General features: G+C 42.0%; 1 protein-coding gene across 1 annotated transcript in view; it reads right to left on the bottom strand.

The window, feature by feature from the left end:
• Positions 1-2722: 2722 nt before the first annotated feature.
• PROSER1 (proline and serine rich 1) overlaps positions 2723-21312 on the bottom strand; it is a 32715-nt gene continuing 14125 nt past the window's right edge. Inside the window, exons 8-13 of the mRNA XM_002721091.5 lie at positions 19732-19810; positions 19054-19149; positions 11907-11951; positions 5967-7749; positions 4868-5018; positions 2723-4080 (exon numbers count right to left, since the gene is read on the bottom strand). Of these exons, the coding sequence (XP_002721137.2) occupies positions 3958-4080; positions 4868-5018; positions 5967-7749; positions 11907-11951; positions 19054-19149; positions 19732-19810 (2277 nt within the window). The 3' untranslated portion in view covers positions 2723-3957. The remainder of the gene's footprint in view (positions 4081-4867; positions 5019-5966; positions 7750-11906; positions 11952-19053; positions 19150-19731; positions 19811-21312) is intronic.

Genomic DNA, 21312 nt, shown 5'->3' with positions numbered 1-21312 from the left:
CTAAATTGTTTTTTTTCCCCCATCATTATTGTGGTTGAATATCATCAAATGCTTATTATGTACAGGCTGAGAAAACAGCTTGCTACTTTCTGGTTTCCTAATGTTATTTTACCTTTATGCTCCTGATAGGATACTCAACTTGATTATGCTATATCACTTTTTTTTTATTTTATTTATTTATTTTTTATTTTTATTTTTTTTTGACAGGCAGAGTGGACAGTGAGAGAGAGAGACAGAGAGAAAGGTCTTCCTTTTTGCCGTTGGTTCACCCTCCAATGGCCGCCGTGGCCGGCGCGCCGCGCTGATCCAATGGCAGGAGCCAGGAGCCAGGTGCTTTTCCTGGTCTCCCATGTGGTGCAGGGCCCAAGCACCTGGGCCATCCTCCACTGCACTCCCTGGCCACAGCAGAGAGCTGGCCTGGAAGAGGGGCAACCGGGACAGAATCTGGCGCCCCAACCGGGACTAGAACCCGGTGTGCCGGCGCCGCTAGGTGGAGGATTAGCCTAGTGAGCCGCGGCGCTGGCCACTTTTTTTTTTTTTTTTAAAAGAATGCTCTATTTGTGCTGATTTATGATTTTCACTCTTCTCTTGAATAAGGTTGACTTGTATTTTTTTATTTCTCATATTTTGTCTAAGTTTTGGGATCATGGTTTTGGGATCATGGTTCTGCTGACCTTATTTAGAATGAATTGAGCAGTGTCTGTTCTTTTTTCTTGGAAGTTGGTATACTCTTGAATGATTCATTCCTCCAAGTTCAGTAAAACCAGTCTGAAAAGTCTTCTGAGCCTATTGCTTCAATTCAAAAGAGCTGTGATTATGAAAACATGGAAGGTAGCTAGTATCTTATCATGTACTGCTTCATTCTTACCTTCTTATTAGTTTCCCTCTCTACCAAATAAGAGTTAGAACACCACCTGACATTTGGCTCATACCATGATATTTTATCAGATATTTAAATTAAAAAAATGGTATAATAATGCTCCATCTGAATACAACAGGACCTCAGGGACACTTTAGTTTTGAGCACTCTTTTAATTTTTGATCACTTGCTAATGTTGTTTAATCTTTTAACTGACCAAATTAGGCATGATTTACCAATACATTGTATCACCTTTAAAAGCAAAAAAGACTCATTAAGTTTCATTTGTAGTAAAGTCTTTTCTAAAACTCTAATACAGATTATTATATTTTATAAATACAGATTGAAGCCACCTGGTCAATCAAATTGTGAGGCTTAAAATTAAGGCCAATAAGTTATATAAATTAACAGATTTTATAAACTCCACAGACCATAGGCCTTCATTAAAGGGAGTAAACAGAAATATTTCTATCTCCTTTCCATAATGTCAATCCTCAGTCTTCATTTTTGGATTTCTGCTACAATCATCCAGTTTACTTCTAATCCAACCTCATGATGCAGGCTCAGTGATTTTCTGGTATTTTCTAACTGTTGATCATAGAACAAACTGCCAGCTCGTTAGCTCAGGTTACAAGGCTTTTCTTGATCAAGTCTCTCTCTTGCCCAACTTCATTTAAAGTCCACATGATACTCCATGAGTATAGCACTAAGCTATTCTGTCATACTTTGTGCTTTTTTAAAAATCTTAATTCTCACTCATTTATTAGGATTTCATCATTACTAAGAAATCTTTCTGGACTCCATCAGATAGTAAGATATTCCCTTCTTCCTGTCACCTCTGACTTCACCAATATATTTTTCTAGCATTTGGTAACACAAAATGACTGATACGCAGAAAATGTTTGATTCAAATTTACTATTAGTCATTGTGTACTTTAGATCTTAAATTCTTTAACTAGAGGATTAGGTTACTAGGACTTATTTCATAGGGTTGTGAAACAGAGGCATAAACCAGTCCCAGTTATTAGTGTAAGTTCCTTCTCTTCTATATAAATCTTGAGTGCCCAATGCATGCAAGATGTCTGGAATACACCTCAATGATGAACAGCTTCTCTGCTCAAGGGGTTCAAAGGATAGCAAAACTCAACTGCAGTAGCATCACATTGCATAAAGATTATTCTTCGGGACATGCATTGTGGGCCAAGGGGTTAAACAGCCTAGGATTTCTGCATCCTATATTGGGAGCGTCTTGCTTGAGTTCCAGTTACTGTATACTTTTGATCAAGCCACCTGCTAATGAGTTTGGGAGGCAGTCAATGATGGTCCTAGTACCTGGGTTCCCTGTCACTCATGTGGGTGACCTGGATGGAGTTCCTAGCTCCTGGCTTTAGTTTGGCCAAGTCCTGGCTATTGTGGGCAGTTAGCGAGTGAACCAGTGAACAGACTATCTCTCTTTCTCATTGTCTGTCACTCCGCCTTTCAAAATAAAAGTACTACTACTAATAATAATAAATACAGATTATTCAACCAGAAACTATTTCTGAATGAATTAGCAACATATATAAGCAACTCAATACAATCTTAAAAAGTTTTATGAGCACAGATTTAAAAAGAACAAATGACAACTTCTAATAATTGCTATCAGATTAACTACTGAGACCATTATGTGCTTGAAGATAATTAAAGGCAATCAGTGTATTTCAAGTGCTGAACATGACTTCTGCATAACATATTAAAGGACTGGGCAACAGGTTTAAATTGAGCTTTGTAAATTTTGACAAAAATATTCAATATATTAACTCTAGTACATACAAAAAGTTAAAAAAAATCCATCCAAGCATTTCATCAAACACTTATAAAAGATTTGTCTTATCCATAAAGTTTATTTTTAAAAATTGTTAAAAACTAACCATACAGGAATATTTATTAATATACTTAAAAAGATTGTTCCCCATGTTGAAGGAAAATACATTTGCAACATCTTCTAGACACCATCTTTACAAAAGTAGAACTTCTAGATGCTGAAATGTACTACAGTAGATTCTATAGTTTACACTTTTAATCACTGAATTGGAATTTATTCTCCCTTCTTCTCCCCCCTCCCCAATGTGGCAGTTATTACTCTTAAGTTAATGACATTCAATCATGTTATACTACCACAGATCCTTAAATAGACTACACACTGCATATTTACTAACAGAGCAAGTCTTCTCTATTTGTTGTCACATAATTATTTCAGATAAGCATTTGACTTTAAGTACAAATAGAAATACTACATCCTGTGATTGTAAACATTCACCAAGAGCTTCCAGAGTACAATGAGCAATAGAGGCGGCCCAGGAGTCAGTCAAGTGTTCCTCACTCATTTGGATACTGCTGAGATTAGGAAAAATGTTTTGAAGGCAAATTATAAGCCTTCTGTAAGAAAGTAGTTCTGGGTATATATTTTTAGTCAAAAACACCTGAAAGTCATTCTAAAGACTACATTAAGCACCATTTTCACTTACCTGAAATATATTGAGTTAAATTCATCAGTATATATGATCCTTAACACTAGAAATTAAATATAACGGTGGGTCTCAAGTTCCTTTTTGTGGATACATAATGGAGTACTGGGTTCTCGCTGATGCTAACGGGAGTCACTCATGCATACCGAGGGTGGAAACTCCTCAAGGGCCATGTGCAACCCAAAAGCTTGAGGCACAACTATTACTTCTGTCAGTGGATGCTATACAAGCAGATTTAAGGCTGTATTCGGCTATAAAGAGTTCAATCTCCTCATTAATATTCTTTCTATGTAGATCACATACACAATTCATAATTTTGTAGGATGGGAGGTGAAAAGTCCCCAAATACTTCTGAAATACTATTCTCCATACAATTTAGTCATTGTCAGCATATTTACACATGGGGATGTTTTTACTTAAAACCCTTTTAAAAGCACAAGTGGGATTTAAAAACTCTTGTCATAATTTCCCCAGGATTAGCCTCATTTTCATTTTCTGACTTTTGGCCAAATTCACATTTATCAGATTCTTCACTATAGTTCTTAGGCAATTCTGATGATGAATCGAAGGAGAAGAAAAATCAAAACTTGTTCACTGCCACCCACTTTGGGACAGGCCTGTTTGTAAAGAAAACGGTGTTCCTGGTGTGGAAGGGTAATTGGGGAAGCCCTCAGGCTGAGCCGGATAGCTTTCCAGAGCCGCAGCGGAATGCACCTGAAGGAAGAACAGCACAGTTCAGCAGAGTGCACATTCAATCCAGACTGGATGTGGTTCTGCCTTCCCCACACACTAAGTAATCAGAACAGGAAAGAAAGAAAACATTTGGGGCCAGATGAAGTCTACTCACTCTCCTAAGACTTTTAAGCCTCAGTAGAGGAAATGCATAGAAATGCCACTAAAAGATTTAATATTCTTGCAAAGAAAACTCAGTTGGTTTTCCAGAGATAACTTGCTTTAATGGTATATAACTTTGGAAGACAAGTTAAAATTTAATTGTTGTTCCATTTTATTGAGTTAATTTTTCCACGATGAGATTCAAAAAATCTGTCGGCAAAAAAAACCATTCATGCAAATTTGGGGAGAAGTAATCATCAATTCTCTAAACACTTTGATAATTATGGCCAGTGTTGCCGTATCTCAACAACGTATCTCAACAATGGAGTTCCCAGCTCCTGGCTTTAGTTTGGCCAAGTCCTGGCTATTGTGGGCAGTTAGCGAGTGAACCAGTGAACAGACTATCTCTCTTTCTCATTGTCTGTCACTCTGCCTTTCAAAATAATAAAAGTACTACTACTACTACTACTAATAAATACAGATTATTCAACCAGAAACTATTTCTGAATGAATTAGCAACATATATAAGCAACTCAATACAATCTTAAAAAGTTTTATGAGCACAGACTTAAAAAGACCAAATGACAACTTCTAATAATTGCTATCAGATTAACTACTGAGACCATTATGTGCTTGAAGATAATTAAAGGCAATTCAATTATCTTACCTGCTGTAACAATGCTGACTGTGCTGCTGCATTGTGCTGTAATTCTTGCAAAGATGATTGTGAAGGATTCTGGGAAAACCCAGGGATACCTGGGAGGGACAAAAGGCCTGGAAAAACAGAACTGCCTGCAGCTTGAAGTCCAGATGATAAGCTGAAATGATTGACAGAAAAACAGGTCAAAATATGCATCAGACTTAAAAGCTACTGCTGCTGTATTGGTCAAATACCATCTACAGATGTTAAAAACAAAATAAGAAGACTTAAAATTTATTCCGCCATTGGATGGAATCATAAAAGTCAGTCATTCACTGGTGTAAAACTTAATTTTTACTGTAAGGTGTGTGATTCTGAATTCATTAAGTCTATATTTTGCACATACAGTCATGCACAACACAGGAAAGTTTCAGTCAGCAGCAGGCTGCAGGCACCATAGTGGTCCCACCAATTCTATCTCCTTAGTTTGTGTCAGTCAGTGCACTCTATTATGTGCGCACAACACATCATCTAATGACACATCTCTCAGAACATGTCCCTGTTGTTAAGAGACACATGACTAGGGCTGGTGTTGTAGCAGAGTGGGTTAAGCTTCTGCCTGCAAAGCCAACATCCCATATGAGTGCCTGGTGGAGTCTGGTTGCTCCTAATGCTACTGAGAAGACAGTGGATGGCCCAGGTACTTGGACCTCTGCCATCCACATCCAAGTCCCAGATGGAGTTCTAGGCTCCTGGCTTTGTGGCCATTTGGGGAATGAACCAATGGATGGAAGATCTATCTCTCTAAATCCCCATCTTTCTAATTCTGCCTTTCAAATAAATAAATGAATCTTAATTTTAAAAAATAACTATTTAAAGAGAGACGCATCACTGTTAAGTCTTTCTACCATTTTATAAGCAAATTAAATGACCAAATTCAAGTATTATGTTAGCAGGCATTCATGTTACATATTTTAATGTGCTTCAAGAGCTAAAAGGCAGAAAATGCTAACTTAACACCACTGAATAATTAGATTTAACTTTCGTTTGAGTAGCTTAAAATAACACTATGGACTACAAGTTACATGAACAATGATTTCATCCTGTTTGCACACTATTCACGTACCCGGCTTGTGCAACGAGAGCAGAGTTGAAATTGGAGCTGAACGCTGAAGCAAATCCTGGGAGGACGGGGGCTGGAGATGGGGCGGTGGCAGCAACAGGCAGTGGGGTGACAGCTGCAACTGTGGAGGGCGCCTGCAGCCCCGGGAATGAGGAAAGGGCAGGGGTAACACTTGAGGCATTAGAGACAGAAAAGCCGGGATAGGAGGGGTTTGAGGATGGCAGAGGTCCTTGGGTGACTGAGAAAAGCGAGGGGACAGCAGTAGACAGGTTGAGGGGGAAAGGTGCTGCCGAGACTGGTGCTGAGGCAGAAAGCCCTGAGAGAGCGGCTGCTGTCGAGCTGGGATGAGGGACGGAGGTGGAGGTGGCAGGGGCAGATGAGGTGGCTATTAATGACCCCGGGAGAGACACTGGGGGATTAAGGGATGGGTTGCCAGTTAAGGGAAAACTGTTGGTTAGAGAAGTAAAAGGAGGCAGAGCAGTAAATACTGGAGGGATAGGAGCAGAGGAACCATGTGGTGGAAGGGAAATGGAAGAAAGAGGATTTGAACCATTTAAGGGAGTACTCAAACTGGAGAGCCCTGATAATGCGGGGTTAAGGCAAGTAGACAGACTGATGGGCACTGATGTTGAGGGATATGCACGGCCCAAGGTCCCTGACAAACCTAACGTGCCATGAGCGGGATTCACGGAATGAGACGGGCCTTTGAAGGCGGAGGGAGTAGGACTCGTGGGCTCAGTTTTGATCATCACTGGAATTGTCGTTACAGCAGGGGTGGATGGAAGGTGCAGTTCTGAGGTACCTGGGTGAGGGCCATGCAAAAGGGCAGTGGAGGAGCCACAGCTCACTGGCACAGACGCTGAGGAGGACGTGGGAGTAGCCAAGGGAGACTGGGCAGGCAAAGTAGGGGCAGCAGAAGTGGCGTTAGCCACAGGGGATGGCAGGCCCGGAAACATGGCCATCCCTGGAGTGGAAGACCTCTGGGGAGCAGGAACGGCCGAGGGGGTGAAGCATTTGCTAGGGGCTGAAGCAGCAGCATCAGAGTTGGGGTTAGTGAGAGAAGATAATGAAGCCAGCCCACTTGTAACAGCAGAGGATAAAGCAGAGGAGTTCATTAAGTTGGAGTCATTTGATGTCAAAAAGCCTTTTAAAGCAGACAGAAGAGGGCTGTTTACAGCAAGTGGACCAGCAACACTGGGAGCAGCACCGCCGGCAATTACGGGAGTTGGGTTGGATACACCTTGGGATGTTGGTGCTAAGGGCAAAGGGAGACCTGCAAACACTGACGACAGTGAAGCAGAATTGGGGTTGTTGATAGAAGCAGCAGTGGAGTTGGCAGAAAAGGAGAGGCTAGTGAAAGAAGCAGAAGTAGAAGCGAAAGTTTCACTGGAAGCAAGAGTGGCCCGAGGTGTAGACGTGGCTTGAGGGGCTGGAGTAGGAGCGGCAGAAGGACCTGGCAGTGGCACTAGGCCAGAAAAAACAGAAGGAATAGGAGCAGATGTTGTACTGTGGTTGGAAGTAGCAGGTGCAGTAGGCAGCGAAAGGGTTCTGATCACTGTAGGGTTTGGTGTCGATGGCTGAGGCGTAGGAACGGCTGAGGAGACCTGTCCTGGGAACACAGGAAGGACAGTGTTTTGCATGTTCATCCCAGAAATGCTGGCTGCTGCTGATGCTGACGGATGATTGACTGCCTTGACTGGAGATGCAGTAGGGACAGGCGTCGCAGCAGGTGTTGAAGGATTAGAACCATGAGGAGAAAAGAGTTGACTTGCTGGGGTAGAAAATGCTACAGGAAGGAGAGAAAAAAAGAAAAATGTATGTTGACATGTCCAATTTTAACTTAAAATAAATACATAAGAATTTTTGTACTGTTTTACAAGTGTCAAAGAAAATTAATGAGAGATATTAAAAAAAATAGGCTCCTGGGGCCAGCTCTGCGCACAGAGGATTAAGCCACCATCTGCAGCGCCAGCATCCCATATGGCGCCAGCCTGAGTCCTGGCTGCTCTGCTTCCAATCCAGCAATCTGCTAAGGTGCCTGGAAAGGCAGTGGCAGATGGCCCAAGTGCTTAGGCCCCTGCTGGCCTGGCCCAGCCTGGCTTTGGGGCCATCTCTCTGTCTCTCCTCTTTCTCTCTGTTATTATGACTTCCAAATAAAATAAATACATATTTTTTTTTAAAAAAGGGCAGCTAACAATATCTAAATTGCTGAATTCCATTCCCTAAACTTTGTTCCATCAGATCTAGGTGCTGCTCACAACAGCCCTTGAGAAACAAAGCCTTGAGAAGCTCATAAAAACACTTTCATGTTTTCCCACTTTCTTAAAATTCCAAGAAATTATTTTAGCTGTGAATAGTGCCGATGTGCTGCTCTCCCCCGAATCCCCTCAAACCATGTACTTAAGGAAGAGTCACAAGTCAGGGCTCCTGAAGAGCTTTCAGGACATGACTCTCCTTCCAGGAGCTTACAAGGCCTTCTAGGATTCACACCCATCTCACCAAGACTGCCCGTTGCCACTTGGTGGGCTGAACTTAATACTCCAAATTATTAATTTGTGCAGTTTTTCCCTATGCATTTGATCTTACTGACCACTCTATACCACATTAACCTACGTGGCTTCTCTTATACATGGAATTCAGGTTTGGAATCTTAGTATATTGAGCACAGATCACAGCACCTGTGTACTTAATAAAGTGCTGGCTGTACTGGCTTCATCATGATTGACTCAAACGACACTTCCCAAACCTCATCAGGGACTCATTCTCAACATTATTTTGAGTTTGCTATAGTATTTTTATTCTGATAAGCTTTACAAATTATTACTGCAAGCCGTTTGGGAGGATTTGGTTTCCTCTATGAATGAATTCAATGACTCATCTACCCAAAATGATCTTGCCGGTGCAAATGGAAAGCAAGACATGGGTAGCTAAAGTTATAACCGTAACTATCATCCTACACTGTACTTGGACCAAACTGCTTCAGTTGTAATCAGAGAATGTTCCCTATGTAATGAAAATCAACTGAAAGACAATTTCATGGACTAAAACAGACATTTTAAAATCCATGCATAATTAGAATTCTTGACATACTGCAGTCAATGACATAATGCACTATTAAGTGTGGGGGGAACCAGGGAAAAACTAGAGATAAAAAAAACATACAAATAATTAATTTGTGTAAAGTGAAGGCAAAAGAATGCCATATTGGGTTAAACATATTTTGCTATTGTTTTAAGAAAAAAATATGGCAGGAAAGTTGACAAAGAATAATTTATAAATACATAAACTGCAAATTCAAAAGTAAAAAAATTAAGTCTATACCACATTCATGTTGTAAGCAGTAATTTAAAGAAAACAAGACAGCTATTGTTTTAAATTTAGACTACCTATGACAATGAATGTATACTTTTTAAAATTTGTTTTGTAAAAATTAGAGGCATAAGGAATATATACCTAATTTTGTGCTGTAAATAATATGCCAAAAATATGTTGAGTCCACAGTGGTTAGGGAGTTGAGAATTCACTATCCTATTAACTACAATTTCAAGAGAGTTTAGTGACAAATAGCAAGGTAAAACCAAGGTATCCTAGAGTGTTCTTTCAATAGCAACCTTTGTTGACAATCTTTCCTATAGTAAAGCAAAAGCTACGCCCTTATCTCTCATAGTGCCTGCAGTTAAAAATGGAACAGAATAAAAACAAACTAAAAAACTCAACCATGTACCATGATAAGCATCCCTTTGCTGTCATCTAATTTTGTTATTAACCATATAACGTAAACAGTCCACATCCCCATTTCATTTTTTCTCACATTGGCCCATGAGACCTCCATTTTCAGGATGGGTAAACTGAGGCTTGTGTTGCCAAGATGTCTAAAACATGAAGCATCGGGGCACCGGATTCTTTCCCGGTTGCCCCTCTTCCAGGCCAGCTCTCTGCTGTGGCCCAGGAAGGCAGTGGAGGATGGCCCAAGTGCTTGGGCCCTGCATCCCATGGGAGACCGGGAGAAGCACATGGCTCCTGCCTTCGGATCAGCGCGGTGCGCTGGCCGCAGCGCGCCAGCCATGGCGGCCATTGGAGGGTAAACCAACGGCAAAGGAAGACCTTTCTCTCTGTCTCTCTCTCTCACTATCCACTCTGCCTGTCAAAAAAAAAAAACAAAATACAAAAAAAAACCATGAAGCAGCTATTAAGAGGTGGGGTGGCTGGCATCGTGGCTCACTAGGCTAATCCTCCGCCTGCGGCGCCAGCACCCCAGGTTCTAGTCCCAGTTGGGGTGCTGGATTTTATCCCAGTTGCTCTTCTTCCAGTCCAGCTCTCTGCTGTGGCCCAGGAAGGCAGTGGAAGATGGCCCAAGTGCTTGGGCCCTGCACCCGCATGGGAGACCAGGAGGAAGCACCTGGCTCCTGGCTTCGGACTGGGGCAACGCGCCGGCCATGGCAGCCATTTGGGGGGTGAACCAACGGAAAAGGAATATCTTTCTTTCTGTTTCTGTCTAACTCTGCCTGTCAAAAAAAAAAAAAAAAGAGGTGGGGCCATGACTGGACCCCAAGTCTGTCAGGTATGTTCTTAACCACTTTCTTAGTGTGTCTTTCACAGTATTTCTTAATAATGCTTCAAAAGGGGGGGGGGGGGCGATGTTCACCATGTTAAAATAACAGCATAGGAAAATACAGTATGCTGTTTCTACCAATGGTGCTTATGCCAAGTAACCTGGTTACTGCCTTCAAAAATCAGATTTATTGATGAAGCTGAGGTTTCTTTAATTTCTTTCTATAGAAGGAAAGTTAAGATTATCTGCTTATGGTCACAAAGCCAGGTGGTATCAGAGGCAGAATAACAGGATAGCCTGACAACTCACTTGCAGTTCTCTCTACCCCACAAGGCCACTTCCTTTGGAAACCACCAGCCCCAAAGTCCCACAGGGCACCATTTCTGGGGAGTGGGATTCATCCACTGAAACTCCCGATCACGCTCCATAACAGTTACATTCATGTGTACCTCTGCTGCGCAACAGCTAATGCCAGTTTGTCTCACATCAGACAGCATCTCCTTCCTCACCCACCTAAGCCCAAGGAAGGGAAGACTATGACACCTGGTGCTGCTGCCATCTGCAGGCCACATTTCACCTTCACTTTCATTTTCTGCTTTGGTGTCCTTTACTCGTTTCTATTTTAAGTTATACCTAATAATACTTATTGAAATAATTACATCTAAGCACAGAAATGGACATAGCATTTGTCAAAAAGGCTTTTATCAGCCTGTGTATTTTACTGAAAAAGAAATGAGGCTTCTAAATCAGAGTGTAAAGTGAACATGGATATAAAGCCACACAGCACTTAGATTCCATCACAAGTTTTACAAGTAGCATATAAAGTACTAAGATAATTTTAACTTAGTTAATATTGTGGTTTCATGTTGTGTGAATAAAATGTATCACTCTAGCACTTATTAATTAATTACACACATTAACCAGGAACTTTTTTTTTTTTTTTTTTTTTTTTTTGACAGGCAGAGTGGATAGTGAGAGAGAGAGAGACAGAGAGAAAGGTCTTCCTTTTGCGGCTGGTTCACCCTCCAATGGCCGCCACAGCCGGCGCGCTGCGGCTGGCGCACCGCGCCGATCTGATGGCAGGAGCCAGGTACTTCTCCTGGTCTCCCATGGGGTGCAGGGCCCAAGGACTTGGGCCATCCTCCACTGCACTCCCTGGCCACAGCAGAGAGCTGGCCTGGAAGAGGGGCAACCGGGATAGAATCTGGCGCCCCGACCGGGACTAGAACCCGGTGTGCCGGCGCTGCAAGGTGGAGGATTAGCCTAGTGAGCCACGGCGCCGGCACTTCTAAAACATAAAGACTCCAAACATACAAACAAATTAAACTCAATAAATAACAGAATACACAACCACAAGACTTCAGATATCTCCACATCAAATTAGTACTTACTTTGATTCTGTGTAGGTTTTGACTGATTAGAAAGGTCTTCATTTTCTATAAAAAAAAAAAAAAACAACAACAACACTGATTTCATGTTTTAATCAAATTACTATCGTAACAGTAAGAGACTGGGTTCAAGCAAAGAAAAATGCAAAATATAAATGAGTACATGCATATTACATGAGGAAATATGGTGCATATGGAAAAGAAAAGAAATAAATAAAAACCCTAACTATATGAAAATGGAGAGGATTACAAAGAATTTCTCTTTCCCTCCAACCCTATACATCTTCTTATCCTGTCAGGTTTTAAATAAACACTGTTATTTTACAAACATCCTTGGAACACTTTCTGGAGGGATGCTGGCCTCAGTGTGCCTTCTAAGAGAAAGGGCAGCCCGTGGCTGGACTGCAGCGAGGAAACACACCTGGCTGAGCCAACTGCCAGCCACCCTGGGTACTACTGCCACAGGACTGGGAAGACTGCGAAGTGGGAGGTGGCTGCTTGGGGAAAAAGTACAGAATCCGCTGCCATCTGAGTGGCTGGTGGATCACCCAAACCAGCACAGCAGAACCGCATGGCGCACTTGCTGCGCTCAGTTCTGGGGGAGTCTCTGCTCGGAGCTGTCGTGGAGAACCGCTTTAGGAATGGCTGATGTGAAGCCTATGACACTGGCAATGGGAAGCACCCACTCTCCACTCCCACAGGGAAAGCGACTGTCCTGCCGGCCCACCAGCCAAGGACACAAAGGGGAAACAGCACTGTCACAGGACAAGAAGCGGCAGAGGGAACCATAAAGCCTGACACGGGGATGAAAGGAAGGCTGCAGCTTGCTGAAGGAATTTGCTTGCTTGACCAGGTGACAACAAATAACCATCAGAACAATAAAAATTCAATTAAAGAGAACAAGAACTTTTAAAACCTGTAATGCAAATTAAGAACACAGACACATTACTGTGGAGAAAGAACAAAGATGGCAAAGATTTTACATATAAAAATCTAATACCAAATTAATATTGCAAAGAGTGGGAAAGATTAAAAATAACACTACTAAGTACTAAACTCCTAAACTGAAAACAAGAAAAAGACAAATCCCACATAAAATGCCAAAAATACACACACACACACATTTAACTAAGAAAGGAGGAAGGAAAGATGGTAGGGAAAGAAGGGTCAAAAACAAAAGGAGGCTACAATAGGAAATCTAACCAACCTGAAATACCAGTGTCAGAAAGGGATGGATGAAAACAAAAAAGCAACAGTTAAAGGAATAAAAGCTACAATGTTTTTCCTAAGCTTTCAAGACTTGAATTTTCAGATCCAAAGAGTTTACAGGGACCCAGGAGAAATTAATGACAAGATACACATCTAGACATCCTGGTGAAATTTCTGAAATCCAAAGCTAAATATTTTCTTCATAAGCTTACAGGAAGGAATCAAGTTTCCAATAAAGAAAGGAAAATTAGCTGAAATTGAGTTTCCTAAGCCTCAATTCTACACATGGGTCCTTTCTTAAGATATTTATTTAAAGATATTTTCTAGCAAAGAAAATTAGAATGAACATATTCAGACTAGACAATCAAAGAACATAAGAAAATGTAATAAACCAGAGTTAATTTTAAAGGATAACTAAACATCAGAAGCAAAAATGTAAAATATTTTAACAAAACACCTAGATTGATGAAAGTAAGAAAGTTTCAAAGTAAAACTGTATAGTACAGTTCTTTATTCAACAATAATTGGTTTTTAATTCAACAATAATCATTAAGAATTTGCAGGAAATCACTAGCAATATTAATTATAAAATTTCTAAGTCTCAATTTGGTTAAGGAGAAAATCATTTTTTAAAAAATAAAATGGCGGCCGGCGCCGCGGCTCACTAGGCTAATCCTCCACCTAGCGGCGCCGGCACACCGGGTTCTAGTCCCGGTCGGGGTGCCGGATTCTTTCCCGGTTGCCCCTCTTCCAGGCCAGCCCTCTGCTGTGGCCAGGGAGTGCAGTGGAGGATGGCCCAGGTGCTTGGGCCCTGCACCACATGGGAGACCAGGAAAAGCACCTGGCTCCTGGCTCCTGCCGTCGGATCAGTGCGGTGCGCTGGCCGCAGCACGCCGGCTGTGGCGGCCATTGGAAGGTGAACCAACGGCAAAAGGAAGACCTTTCTCTCTGTCTCTCTCTCTCACTGTCCACTCTGCCTGTCAAAAAATAAATAAATAAATAAAATAAAATGGCATTTGACCAATCCATTAAAGCAAAAGTAAGAAAAATGGAAAACTGCTATAAGCCCACAGTATAAGTACTTGTAATGAATATAAAAACAAATGGAGGCCGGCGCCGCGGCTCACTAGGCTAATCCTGCACCTTGTGGCGCTGGCACACCGGGTTCTAGTCCCGGTTGGGGAGCCGGATTCTGTCCCGGTTGCCCCTCTTCCAGGCCAGCTCTCTACTGTGGCCAGGGAGTGCAGTGGAGGATGGCCCAAGTCCTTGGGCCCTGCATTCCATGGGAGACCAGGATAAGTACCTGGCTCCTGCCATCGGATCACCGTGGTATGCCAGCTGCAGCGTGCCAGCCGTGGCGGCCATTGGAGGGTGAACCAACGGCAAAGGAAGACCTTTCTCTCTGTCTCTCTCACTGTCCACTCTGTCAAAAAAAAAACAAAAACAAAAAAAAAAAAAACAAAAACAAAAAAAACAGGAAATACTAAGAACAGATGGGTAATTCTTATGATTGTTTGTAATTTTATTAAAAATACCAATGTTTTGAAAAACAGAAATTCAGCTATATATAATTTACAAACCAAACGAACCTACCAAAATAAGCCAAACTCTGAGCAAAAAACATTGAAAACAAAGGTATAGGAAAATATTTTTTGCAAGTTTAAAACAAAAAGAGTTAGGAAAATACTGAGTAATTTATTATTATTATTCAATTAAGCCTTGGAAAAAATAGTTTATGGTAAACTATAAAGCTGCTGCAATATAACTTGGGCTGATTTCTCTATATCTAGAAAACTCAGGGGACTTTAGGTAATTAGTAATAAGAATCTAGAAATTAAGCACCCATTTATAATTACAACCAAAAAAACCTCTAAAATCAGAGACAAACATGTTACAAAATGTATACACAAAAAATTTCAACAACCCTAGAATGAGATTAAAAAAACCCTCAGAAGTAAACAGTACTAACTTGACATGATATAGACAGATACATGATTTAACGATGAGACTGCCATTAAAGTATAAACTCTCAAACATTTGGCACAGCAGTTAAGACACTGCTTGGGACACTTGCATATCATAGAAGAAGGCCTGGTTCTAATCCTAGCTCCACTTCCAGTTCCATCTGGTGCACACCCTAGGATGCTGCAGGTGATGGCCAAGTTCTTGAGTCCTGTCACCCAAGTAAGAGACTGGACTGAGTTCCAGACTCGTGGCTTCAGTCTGGTGCAGCCCTTAGCTGCTGCAAGAGCATTAAGGAAGTGGACCAGCACACAAAATATCTCTGTCTGTCTTTCAAAGAAGTATTTAAAAAAATCTTTAAGAAACATTATCTCAAAAAGTCAATTCTCGGGGCCAGTGCTGTAGCGGAGCGGGTTAACGCCCTGGCCTGAAGTGCCGGCATCCCATATGGGCGCCAGTTTGAGACCCGGCTGCTCCACTTCCGATCCAGCTCTATGCTGTGGCCTGGGAAAGCAGTGGAGGATGGCCCATGTCCTTGAGCCCCTGCACCCACATGGGAGACCCGGAGGAAGCTCCTGGCTCCTGGCTCCTGGCTTTGGATTGGCACAGCTCTGATCGTTGCAGCCAGTTGGGGAGTGAACCATCAGATGGAAGACCTCTCTCTCTCTGTGTGTGTAACTCTTTCAAATAAATAAATCTTTAAAAAAAAAAGTCAACTCTCACATAATATACAAATTCAGTTTTATTTTTAATTGCATAAAATGATCTTAAGATTCAGTTAGGGGGCTGGTGTTGCAGCATAATGGGTTAAAGTGGTCACCTGCAATGCCAGCATCCCATACAGGCACTGGTTCATGTCCAGGCTGCTCCATTTCCAATGCAGCTCCTTGTTGACGTGCCTAGGAAACCAATGGAAGATGGCCCAAGTGCTCAGGCCCCTTCCACCAGTGTGAGAGACCTGAATGGAGTTCCAGTATCCTGGCTTTGGTATGGCCCAACCCCAGCTGTTGTGGCCATTTGGGGTGTGAACCAACGGATGGAAGATCTCACTCCCTCTCTGTTTCTCTCTGTAACTCTGCCTTTCAAATAAATAAATAAATAAATAATCTTTTTTATAAATCTCCAGTTAGAATACATTGCCTTTTTTTTTTTTAAGATTTATTTATTTATTTGAAAGGCAGAGTTACAGAGAGGCAGAGGCAGAGAGAGAGAAGTCTTCCATCCACTGGGTCACTCCCCAAATGGTCGCAATGGCCGGAGATGGGCCAATCCGAAGCCAAGAGCTTCTTCTAGGTCTACCATTCAGGTCCAGGAGCCCAAACACATGGGCCATTTTCTGCTTTCCCAGGCCATAGCAGAGAGCTGGACTGGATATGGAGCAGCCAGACTTGAACTGGTGCCCATATAGGATGTCAGCACTGCAGGTGGCAGCTGTACCCAGTATGTCACAGTGCCTGCCCCAGAAGAACACATTTCTAAAAACAGAGAAGAAAAACATGAAAATAAATGAAAGAGAGCTAAGAAGAATAATAAAATATAAGAAGTGAAGCTTTCCTCATCAAATATTAAAACATTATAAACCCACTAACCAAATCAATATGGTGGCATTCATTAAGTCAATTACACTTCTCCATACCTTGGACAAGTTTATCACTCATGGGAAATTTTTATTTTCTTCTATAGTCTGCCCATGTTTAGGTAAGTGGCTCAAGGCTACCCAAGTGGAGCCTTTCAGTCATTAAAAAGTAAATGGACATAGTACTATCCTCCATTTAATACACTAAATGGAGGCGATTCTTGAAAACAAGTTTCACTATTAATGTTTCATAAGTTAACAAGAGATGTACCATCTTAGGTTCTTTTTTTAAAGACAATTAAGTTCTTTTTTTTAGAGATTTATTTTTTTTTAATTTGTTTATTTGACAGGTAGAGTTACAGACACTGAGAGAGAGAGAGAGGGAGAGAGAGAGAGACAGAAAGGTCTTCCTTCTGTTGGTTCACTCCCCAAATGGCTGCTACAGCCGGAGCTATGAAGATCTGAAGCCAGGAGCTAGGAGCCTCCTCCTGATCTCCCATGTGGGTGCAGCGGCCCAAGGACTTGGGGCATCCTTCACTGCTTTCCCAGGGCCACAGCAGAGAGCTGGACTGGCAGAGGAGCAACCGGGACTAGAACCCAGCGCCCATATGGGATGCAGGCGCCACAGACATAGGATTAACCTAGTGCACCAGGGTGCCGGCCCTGACAATTAAATTTCTAAAAGAAGGGGGAGGAAGGAAGGGAAAAGAGGAAGGAAAAAAAAAAGCGAAATCACCTTCGAGAATCTATACCATTGAACAGCCCTTGTCTATACTGTTGAGGAACAGTTCTCTCAGTTTTTTATTTCATTTTTTTTCTTTCTTTCTGTTTCTTTTTCTTTCTGGGGCTAAACAGGAGAGGGAGGGGGAAGAGAGGAAGTGGGTGGGAGGGAGGGTTCAATGGGAAGAATTCATATGTTCCTAATATTGTATTTACAAGATACATATAAATGAAAAAATAAAAATTTAAAATAAAAAGTGAATGGAGGACAGGCATTTGGCCTAGCGGTTAAGATGCCAGTATCCCATGTCAGAGTGCCTGGATTTGATTCTTGGTTCTGGCCTTCAATTCCAGTTTCCAGCCAATGAAACACTGGAAGGAAACAGCTGATAGCTAAACTGGATGGATCCCTGCCACTGTGTGGGAGACCTGGTCTGGCTGCCTAGCTCCTGGCTCTGGCTCCAGTCCAGTCCCTGACACTGCAAGCATTTAGGGGGTGAACCAGCAGGTAGGAGCCCCATCTGTCTCCCCATCCAAAACCAACCAACCAACCTGGATGGAGAGATAATCGTGCCAACTGGGACTGGAACTCGGGCTACAGCAGGCTGTATTCCAGCTCCTTCCCTGACTCTGCCAGGCCCAGGATGCCCTGACCATACCCTTCACAAGGTCTTACTCTTCCAATTTGCATGAAATTAACTATCTTTGGGTAGAGTATACTTTGTTACCCCACTGCCAACCCCAAACATATTCATGAATGAATTCCAGTTTCTTTCTCAATGGCCCCTTTGCCGAGTCAGACAGGTGTGTGCCCTACTCTCAGTAAAGGTCTGGAGGTAGACAGTGTCATGGCTCTCTTCAATCTGGCAGTTAATGGACAGTCAGAAGCTCTGATCCCTTTGAGTTCTTAATATGGAGATTCTATTGTTTCCAAAACCTATTTGCAATAGGATTCACCTGGAGATCATTAAAAAAATACAGATGACAGCGCCTTGTATCTATATACTCAAAAGCTCTAACAAATGTCCCAGGTGTTCCAAGTTACAGGAAAAAAAAAAAACTTGTCACTGTGCCATTCCTCACAAAACAACTCATTGCTGGTCTGTTCTTACCTGTTTCTTCAACTCAGTTCAACAACCTCTAGCAGTCCTGCATGCAAATAGTTCCCACAGATTTTCATGGGACTGGTTTTGGTGCCCCTCTTATGAGTTTCTGGAGCTCCTGCACTCTCACAACACTTATCCTTCTATCTTATCTCTCAGAACTCAGGATGCCACACCACAATTCCACAGACTTCATTATGAAAAAATGTACAGTTCAGAGCCAGTGAAGAAGAAAGTATTGAAATTGTCTTGTCTTCCTTTGTCTGTATTTTTTACTGGGCTGTAAACCCTGCAAATAGGACTCTTCATTCACCTTTGTATCCCCTGCACAGAGCATGGTAGGGTTCTCTAATATTCGTTGACTACATTACTGAAAGATACCATTAAAGAGTTACCCAGCGTTACAAAAGAGGAAACAAAATCCTGTCGAGATTATGGTATCAAGGTCACCAAATATTCACATGCAAAACCTGGGGGGTTCCCTGTTAGGACATGCCATGCCAAAGAACAGTCTCCTCTGGTGTACATTTGGGTATGAGTAAGTCACTTAAGTTGAGCATCCACAAAAACATGACTTTACCTGTTCCTACTGGATTAGGAGTATATGGAGGTGGAGGAGGTACTCCTGGAGCTATGACATTGGCCAATGGTACCAGACCTGCATTGTTGAAAGCACCTAAAATACAAATGTAATACAAAAACATAATATCACTTTGTGGCCAGGTTCTCAAACAGAATTAACTCAGTTTTCCAACTTGTTTTTAAAACTTACACTTGCATTTTACATGAAGGTTTGGTCTAGAGAAAATGGAAAGCAAATGAGACCACTGAAGATTCCCACTTCCTACTACACGCTCACTCCAAGCAGAAGCTCCCTGAAGGGCAAGGCAGGCAGAACTTGCCAGAACTATTTGTCCTTTCTGTCAAGCATACGTACTTGACTTTCTAAAGTTAAATGCATTAATGATACCGCTGGACAGCAACTACCAGGAAAGGGATTCAAAGGGTTTTCCAAAGTGAAAACCCATCTTAATAAAGAATGATTAAAACTAATCTGCCATTAACTTATCAATACTAAAAAAACTGCCTGGTGCAGTATCATCAGCTAGGACACTAGTAGCTGACTACTGGCAAAATTAAACTCCTAGCAGCAACTCACACATGCTGCTGGACACAGAGACCAGGACTTAGTTTCAATTCAACAAATAAATACACAACAAAGGAGAAAAACAAGTAAAAAAATAAAAGATCTCCTTACTTGGTGCAATAGTTGCATGTGGCCGGCATGGAGGTATTGGATAAGGAACAGGTTTATGCGGATTGTATGTTGAAGGAGGCTAGATAAGGAGAGAGAGTAAAAGAGTTAAAAGATAAAAGAAAATTATGTAAGCAGTCTACTGGCAAACAAAGTACATCTTGTCTAAAAATGCCACAGTGTTATCAAATACTGCTAGACTAAGACAGGGTTCAAATGAAGAAAATTTTGTTGCTTTAAATAAGCTTGTTTCCTAATAGAGTCCAAAGGTGGATCCTGTCAAAAATGTCTGGATTTATTTATTTATTTATTTATTTTTAATGATTTATTTATTTATTTGAAAGGCAGAGTTACAGAGGCAGAAACAAGAGAGAGAAAGAGGTCTTCCATCCGCTGGTTTACTTCCCAAGTGGCCAACAATGGGAACTGGGCTGATTCGAAGCCAGGAGCCTGGAGCTCCTTCTAGGTCTCCTACATGGGTGCAGGGGCTCAAGGATTTGGGCCATCTTCCACTTTCTTCCAGGCCATAGCAGAGAGCTGGAGCAGCTGGGACTCAAACCGGTGCCCATATGGCATGTTGGCTCTACCGATGGCAGCTTTACCCATTACGCACAGCACCAGCCTCTGGATGTATTTACTTTTAATTTCAGTACCAGATCATCTCTAATCAATGGTCAGACTTTATCTCAAATAGTACACACCTTTCTACTAGACCCAGTCTAGGTTAAGCTAAAAAATTCCTATCTTCTATGTATCTAAGACAAGAAATACTCCAGGTTTTGGAATCTCGGATACTCAAGAATTCTCAATGGCCACATCCCCTAAACTCCTTAGGAATTCATTCTGTCATTCCCACCCTCATTTCTCCCTTTGAGAGACAAAGACCTGCTTGCTTTAGCTTTCAGTACTTTGACAACACTGTAGAAACTAGACTGGAATTAGGAATTCAATACTGTAGTTTTAGTTCTTTTGTGTTTTTAATCCACAAATAGGTAAGAAAGAGAATTAATTAATCTCTAGAAACTGGAAGAATCACAAGTTAAGCCAAATGCTGTACCTTTACCTAAAGAAAGCCAGAGAAGGTGTGAGAAAGGAGAGAAAGGAACGCACTTTTTGGGGTGAGAAGGGATCCACAACCTTTCTAGCTCTTATGATGGTGGTCACTCCTGCAGCACTAGCCCTATGCAAGGACTATGATCTGAGAGTGTTTCGCCACAGACAGCTGCCCCGGGAATCCCTGCCCTGTGGATAGGCTGGCTGCAAAGTAGCAGTGTGTAGGCCACAAGGACTTCACTGTGATAATCCTTCAACACATACGGCTGTGTTCCGTCCAGTTCACATTCCAATCAATATAATCATTCCCCCTGAAAGTACTCTCAACCTCCTAGATCCGTTCTTCTTTCACTATTAAGAATTTGGGGCCGGTGCCATGGCTTACTAGGCTAATCCTCTGCCTGCGGTGCTGGCACACTGGGTTCTAGTCCTGGTCGGGACGCCAGATTCTGTCCTGGTTGCTTTTCTTCCAGTCCAGCTCTCTGCTATGGCCCGGGAGGGCAGTGGAGGATGGCCCAAGTCCTTGGGCCC

The sequence above is a fragment of the Oryctolagus cuniculus genome, chromosome 9, assembly GCF_964237555.1.
Source record: "Oryctolagus cuniculus chromosome 9, mOryCun1.1, whole genome shotgun sequence".
Taxonomy (NCBI): Eukaryota; Metazoa; Chordata; class Mammalia; order Lagomorpha; family Leporidae; genus Oryctolagus; species Oryctolagus cuniculus.
The sequence above is the reverse complement of the archived record's forward strand: the minus strand, read 5'-3'. Positions and strand labels throughout refer to the sequence as shown.